The 7,478-nt window shown below is 49.4% G+C and overlaps 1 protein-coding gene across 1 annotated transcript; it reads right to left on the bottom strand.

The window, feature by feature from the left end:
* Positions 1 to 928: 928 nt before the first annotated feature.
* On the bottom strand, positions 929 to 7,474 carry FOXE1 (forkhead box E1; the record flags this gene model as incomplete). Its single annotated transcript, XM_026041277.1, has 2 exons — positions 929 to 1,025; positions 7,044 to 7,474. Coding segments are annotated over 2 exons (528 nt in total), but the record flags the coding sequence as incomplete, so codon positions are not given.
* Positions 7,475 to 7,478: the final 4 nt, after the last annotated feature.

Here is a 7,478-nt window from a genome sequence, read left to right as displayed (position 1 = left end):
TTCCTTTCCTTTCCTTTCCTTTCCTTTCCTTTCCTTTCCTTTCCTTTCCTTTCCTTTCCTTTCCTTTCCTTTCCTTTCCTTTCCTTTCCATGTAGTTTTAGTTTAACTTGATTCTTAATTTAGTTTAGTTTGGTTGTAGGATAGTTACTTCAGGCAATCTCAATCTCATTTGCTAATAAGATTTTTTTTCTTAAGTGCAAAATTCAGTTCCTCCTGCACCATGCACCGTACTCAAGCAAATCATTTACGTTCACTGTAGTTTATTTAGTGAAAGAAAAGGCCGGTCTCCTTGCTCTGTAATTGGACAGGAGCAATCACAGGCTGAGGCAAGTGTTTCCAGGGGAAGATGCATCTCCCCTGCCCAATGCTTCCCCTGGTCTTGTTGCGCTGGGGTGTTGTGGTCCCACATTCAAATGTTAGGAAGGTATCTATCTATATATATATATAGAGAGAGAGAAATATAGGGTTTTTTTTTTTTTTTTTTTGAGGTAAAGATATACTTAACATGGGTCTCTTGGCTGTGCAGGTAGATGGGTCCTACTCTTAAACATAGCCTGTAAATATGTTTTTGCCCTTACTACCTAGAGGCCATGGCTTTGCCTTGACCTGAGTGTGGAGTATGAGCACGTAACTAGTTTTGCCTTTGCCTGAGCGGATTTTAGCTCGTTTGGCAGTGGCAGCAATGATCCAGTGGTCAAGCAGCCAGCACCATTACATTTGTTCTGGTGTTGGTTTGTACAGACAGCAGGTACCTACTCTGTGCGGCCTGAGGAGCCTCTGATTCCAGGGATGTGTCCGAGTGCAGGCACAGGGGGACACCAGAAGCCCCAGCCCACCAACCCAAATCACAGCAAGGGTGCAAACTCGTGTCATGGGAAGATAGGAAGCATGGTTATACAGGCAGACTATCCTAATAAAACATAAAAACTCAAGCGAAGCCCCAGACTGAGAAGGAAGAGATCATCAGCATCAACACCATGATGTGCATCCTGTTGGAGACCTTTTTCAGGAACATCATGATCTGCCTGTTAAAGACATCAGTGTTGAAGCCAGTCACTTGTTGCAACCCCCTTCTCCAACACATACTGCAATTGTCAGCCTCAGGACCCAGGAGGACATAGACAGTAGGGTGAAGAAAGCACCAGAAAGCAGGAGTACATATTAGGAAGAATTTCTCTTTTGATAAAATTTTGAAACTGTATTACAGTGGCTTTTGTGTAGTAACTGAGCTATGAAAAGATGTTAATGGAATTTGTCCAATGATCGGTAATACTAAATATTTTTAAAATTTGTATAAAGTAATGGCAAATCCTTTACTTCATATATAGGATACCTCTTCTGTCCATAACAAGGTTTTGAGTGTTTACATGGTTTTGAGTGTTTTTTGAGTGTTATATAAGTAAAGGCAGAGAGATGCTACAGAGGGAATTAATTTACACTGGCAGATCTGGCCGATCTCTCTCTATGTGCAAGTCCTTCACACATCAAATAAATCAAAAGAATTTTTTTTTTTTTTTTTTTTTGGCAGGGGGAGGGCAAGGAGGACAAGCAATTAGGACTAAGGGAAAATTGTATCTCAGGGAACTACATAACAGCATAGGAGATGGAGACTGAGCCCCTGACTCCTTTCCCAGCCCTAAAGGGGAGATTGGGAATGGACTGTGGACTCGGGGCTTTGCAGAAGTTTGTTAAACCACATCTCGCTCCCCTCACTCCTTTAGAAATCCCAGCAGACCAATAGATAGACAGACAGACAAAAAAAAAATAAAAATAAAAGTGAGGCAGATGCAATGATCTGCAAAGAGCAATATGCGGCGCATGTCTTCCCTTGAAGTATCATTTTACTGCTCTCAGGAGAGTATGAAAGGTGAGAAAAACTTAGACACACTTAATTACAAACAGAAGGGTAAAGATTTATTTCCATTACAAATGAAGTAGAGGAGTAAATACAAAATATCTCATACATAGTAAAAAATTTCCATATGGTATAATAATCTAAATCTTTCTCAAAGGCAACGCAGGGCTTGGCTGCTCCCAAATCCACACAAAACAGGAGCAAAGAAATTCTGCCCTTGGATGAAAGAACAGTTTCAAGACCCATCTCCCTTACCTTAGAGGCAGTGTTTCTTATATGGTTATAACCCAAAACTACTAGATTCATCCCCCAGAAATCAAAAGGCTAATTTGAACTTAGACTAAGTTTTCTAGAAGGAAGGCACTCATATATATGCAATAAAGCTTTCAAAAATCAAAACTTTCCTCATTCTGGATGGTGGCCTGAGAGTTACAAGCAAGATGCTAACCAAAAACAAACAAAATAAAACATAAAAATAATAAAACACGAGGTCTAATTGCCTCGCATATCCCCATGACACACATAGACAGACGTAGCCTCATCACCCACACGGGATGCGAGGGCTGATTTCCTCCCGATAACAGCGATGTATTTAAACAAGATATAGAGTCGCAGACATAAGTGCAGGGTCAGCAGGAGGTGCCTGCAGAGACCAGCAATGCTCAGTGCACTTCTTTGCATCTGGTCCTGCACAAGGACACGGAGAAGCTGCAGTGGCTGCAGGACCACAGGAGTGGTGGTGGAAATTGGTGCTTTGCTAACACAGGGCAAGCGTAACATTTTCCTACGTAGTCTTGGAAATCCATGAGGACAGAGATCCCACACACCCACAGAGCATTTAACTGAGTACAGCACCAGGGTTTCTAGCTGCTTGTGGATGAGGCTTGAATTCATCAATGAAGGACGTTTGTGCTGGGTGCCTCATGAATGTGCATCCCCGGTTGCACATCAAGGTCCTGGTTGCTTCCACTGCTGGGTTACAAGCTCTGGAGAAATATGAGCACAGGCACCTAGACTCAATAGCAAATAATGCCCAACCAAATCTACCTAATATACACCTTGAGAGCATCAAGATCTGTTATGAATGCCCTCAAGACACTGAGTTTTGCTCCCTGAACTTGCCTTGGCTTCTAGGTGAGGTCAGGAACAGCTCACACAAAGCAAACGAAATACTCTCACGTTTAAAACTCAACATCTTGGAAAAGGAGAAGCAGTGAGAGGCAGCTCCAGGTTTGTCCTTTGCAGTTAGTTAACAACAGTGGTGGATCCCCACAGGACTCACTCGAATTTCACCGTCCTCCCTGCTGGTCACCAACTCCAGCTTCCCCCATTACCAAAGAGCATGAGAAGCTGGTTAAACTCCACAGCTGAGCAGCCCACAGAGAAATTGACAGAGCAGCTCCTCAGGATGCACCACAGGAGACGGGGACATGGGCTTCCATTTCTCAGCACCTCAGGACATGAGGACTGCTGTGGCCAAAGGAAGGGACAGCCAGTTAGATGAGGGTTAGATTACAGTGTGTTTGCAAACCTGGAACCAGAAGGACATTCTTTGCACAGAAAGGGTGCCTAGGTGTGCACGTGAACATGCTGGTCTCGTTCATACACTTACCAAGGTGAGTATGCACTTTAATTTGCACAGAAGCAAACACAAATCATGCATACATGCATTTGAACCCCAGCCACACTCACAGGTATGCATACACGCTACCTGCATGCACGCATGCTCACTGCATGCAGACACACACGTGCATGGCCACGCACGCTCTTTCAAGCACACTCAGAGGAAAGGTACCTGAAATCCCCCTCAAGATACCTGAAATGCCCCTGAGCTGCAAGTCTGCCATCCAAAGTGCTACCCACCCTATCACGCTATCAACACACAGGCCAGCATTTCTTCAGGGACAAAAAGCCTATTTCAATAGATACTATGCTCCAATTGAGAAAAAAAAAATGACAATTCAAAAGAAAAGGTGTAGAAATCAGTGAAATTTTCTATGGTGAAATTTTCTCTTCCACTCTTATAGAGTCTCCCAAGTCCTGTCCTTTCCCTTCCAGTAATTTCCAGAGCATCAGGCTCCAGCCTTGGCTGAAAATCACCAGTGTCCTTTAAAAACAAACAAACAAACAAACAAAAAAAAAACCAACTTAATCTAGAACTAAGGTTGGAGCAGAGGACAAAACCGGAATGGAGGAAGCCAAAAGCCCATCTACCCAAACACAGCAGGACATCAGCTTGACTTGCCATCAAAGAGACCCAGTCCGCTCTATAGGTACAAACATCATTTCCTCCACAACCCTGTCAGACCTGGATTCTCCTTTTTTAGGGACCTCTGAAATATCCTGCTTGAATGAATGCACCACATATAGTCCCCAACGGCTTCAAGCTAGTCCAGTAGTGAAAATAGAAGCTGGAAGTGAAAGACAATCTACAGACATGTACCAAAAAAAGCCTCAAAGAGCTGCCAGAGCTGGGTCTACGGCTTCTCTTCCAGTGATGGAGGGATAAGTAGTCAGGAGAGGAGTCAAAACAACTGGAGATGAAACGTAACTCCTGGCTGACAGGAACCTGCTCTCTCCACAGCAGAAGCGGTTTCTTGACGTGCCATAGCCAGGAAGGGTATGGAAAGAGACAAGGTGTCTCTTCAAGTATGCTCAGAGCAAAAGCAAGCCAGAGAGAAATCGGACTCACCTTGCCACACAAAAGTCTTGAGTAAGACCCATGCCAGTCACCAATGCCCCCTTCAAAGACAGAACAACCTCCCCAGGTCCAGGTTCAGGCAGCAGAATTCCTTGCGCCACCACAAAAAGGTCCAAATGGCACCACATGGGCTCACACACATCCTGACCACCCTCAGGCTACTGGTTCATGGGGGCTTAGTCACCACAAGCCCTCTTGCCCGCTCTGAGAGAGAAGGGACCAATGCTCTTCTCCTACCTCACAATCCCATGGAGGCCAAACCCTTAAGTTCTGAGGCTCCTTCGGTGCTTGAGCTCCTTCCATGACCTGCAGCCAGCCACCTGCCCAGTGCTGAGGGACATCCCTTCACCTTCACACTCCTCTCCATCTCCTTTCTCTTATGTTCCACCACCTGGTGGGACACTAGAGCACTCACAGAGTGCAAGGGACCTGCTTTTCCCCAAACTGCTTCTACACAAACTTCATCCTGCTGAGGTCCTCATCTGAAAAGTCCTTCATGGATCAGGAGGCACAGGTACCTTCAGGAGACAGCAGCACAGGGCATGAGGACAAGAGACGAGAGACATAAAAAGCAACAAGAGAGGTGTTGAGCAGACACATGGGAAAGCTTTGCCCCCGTGAGGATAATCAGGTATTAAAGCAGTTTTCTCAGAGAGGTTGTGAAGTCGCCATCCTTGGGAGTTTTCAAGACCCAACCGGGTATTACCTGAACAACGTGCCTGGTTCATAGGTGACCTTGATTCATAGGTGACCCTAATTCATAGGTGACCATGCTTCAAGCAAAAGGAAACGAGCTGAAAATCTCTGGAAGCCTCTTCCAATTTGAATTTGACCTATGGTCTCCTGAATCAGGCCCTTCTGCAGTGAGACAGAGACTCTGGTACACGCGTGCTCTCTCCCAGCTCCTCCAGAAGCTCCTGCTGAGGCTCTGGCTCCACTTTCCACCTCTTTGCTCCCATTCCCACCTCTTTCCCTCCTCTCTCTTCCCATTCAAGTCCTCACCAAGTTTGCACAACTGTCTCAGCATCCACCTCCTAGCTTAGGTGACACTGATGCCAACTCCACCCAGGCATTGGGAACTGGACAAGGCGATCCTGACTACAGCAGATCTGCATCTGCTCCCTTCTCTGTTCACAGCTCTAGGAATTTCTCTGCTCCCTGAGATCCTTCATGGAGTAGTTGGATCTACAGGGGGTGGGCATCTGCTTTTTGTTGCCTCATGGTTTCCTTTGCACCCATTTTCAAGCTTTTAACTCTCACAGTTCCTCCTGTCAACTTTCCATTTTCTGTGGATTTTTTTTTTCCATTCTAGGTGGACTGAAGGGAAATGAACCAGAGACACCCTGTCCTGCCTCTCTCGCTTGTTTTAGGAGGAAAGGGAAGTTGCTCCCCATAGAGGCTAATTGCTTTAGAATACACAAGGTTAAGACTACAGAAGAAGACTTTAAGGTAGCTTAGGCTGTAGGATCCCCGGAGGTCTCTGGACCTAATCTCCATTCAAAGCAGGTCCAACTTCAGTGCTGAATTTCAACATCCAAGCAAAGTCAGTTTGCTTCAGTCTTTGTCCAGTCAAGTCGGCAACACCTCCAGGGGTGCAGATCCCCCAGCCTTGCTGGGGATCCTCTTCTGGGTGTTGAGCATGCTCCTGGTGAAAGTGTTTACACTCTTCCAGCCCCGTTATTTCTGCAAATCCCCTGAAATCCACAGCAAACCCTGCGGGTCTGCAAAGTCTGCTGTGTCTGGTTGCACCTTCAGGATCCAGGAGAACATGGAAGTCCATGCAGCTTGTGTCAGGACCCATTCCATGATACAAGCAGATCAGCTGAGGCAGGTAGGGAGAGAACTCATCTGTTTCTTCCTTCAGTTCCATTTACATTTCTCCCCGAGACTGGTGCCCTGGTAATAATATGAACCAGAGCTTCCCGTGCCCCAGCTACCTTATCAGCAGACAAGGCTGATAAGCCTAGTGCTAATGCAGCCCTGCACGACACCAGGGATGCATGACCATGCTGGTGCCGCACATGACAATTTTATGACTTTTGTTTTGTTTCACAAAGCTGGGGAAAGGGCTCTTCCACGCTCCCTCCCACCCGTCCGCCCGGCGGACACCGCATTCCAGGAATAAAGCGCCAAACGGCAAAGGAATTCTGAGCGGCTGAGATCCTCCGGGCTTGGCGTGGCGGGGAGGCAGCGCGGGACAGAGCGGCGCCCCGCGCACCGCGGAACGGGGCGCCGGGCGCTCCCGCGCGCCCTGCGGAGTCTCCCGGGGGGATGCGGGCGCCCCGGGCTCGCCGCCGGGGCCGGGGCCGCCCCTCGCGGACGGCCCGCGCTGCTCAGAGCGGCGGCGCGAAGCCGTGCGCGCCGTAGGCGGGCGGCAGCGGCGCGAAGGGCGCGGGCGGCGGCGCGGGCAGCACGAGGCGCGCGGCGGGGCCGCAGAGCTGCGCGCCCGCGTAGCCGCCCGCGGGCAGCGCCGCGAACGGGCCGGGCAGCGCGGCGGGCGCGGCGGCGGAGCCCGCGTAGGCGAAGGCGCAGGAGGAGGCGGCGGCGGGCGGCGGGAGGCGGCCCGGGACGGCGGCGGGGCGCTCGGGCGGGAAGGCCGGGTAGGTGGAGAGGTCGCTGCGCTTGAAGCGCTTCCTGCGGCGGAGGAAGCTGCCGCTCTCGAACATGTCCCGCGCGTGCGGGTCCAGCGTCCAGTAGTTGCCCTTGCCCGGGCGGCCGGGCTCGCGGGGCACCTTCACGAAGCAGTCGTTGAGCGTGAGGTTGTGGCGGATGCTGTTCTGCCACTTGCGGGGGCTGTCGCGGTAGAAGGGGAAGCGCTCGGTGATGAAGCGGTAGATGCCGCCCAGCGTGAGGCGCCGCTCGGGCGCCTGCCCGATGGCCATGGCGATGAGCGCGATGTAGGAGTAGGGCGGCTTGCCGCGC

This window comes from Nothoprocta perdicaria, unplaced genomic scaffold (assembly GCF_003342845.1).
Source record: "Nothoprocta perdicaria isolate Ctin4 unplaced genomic scaffold, notPer1 scaffold_280, whole genome shotgun sequence".
In the NCBI taxonomy this organism is placed as follows: Eukaryota; Metazoa; Chordata; class Aves; order Tinamiformes; family Tinamidae; genus Nothoprocta; species Nothoprocta perdicaria.
Note: the sequence above shows the minus strand (reverse complement) of the source record. Positions and strands in the feature narration are given on the sequence as shown.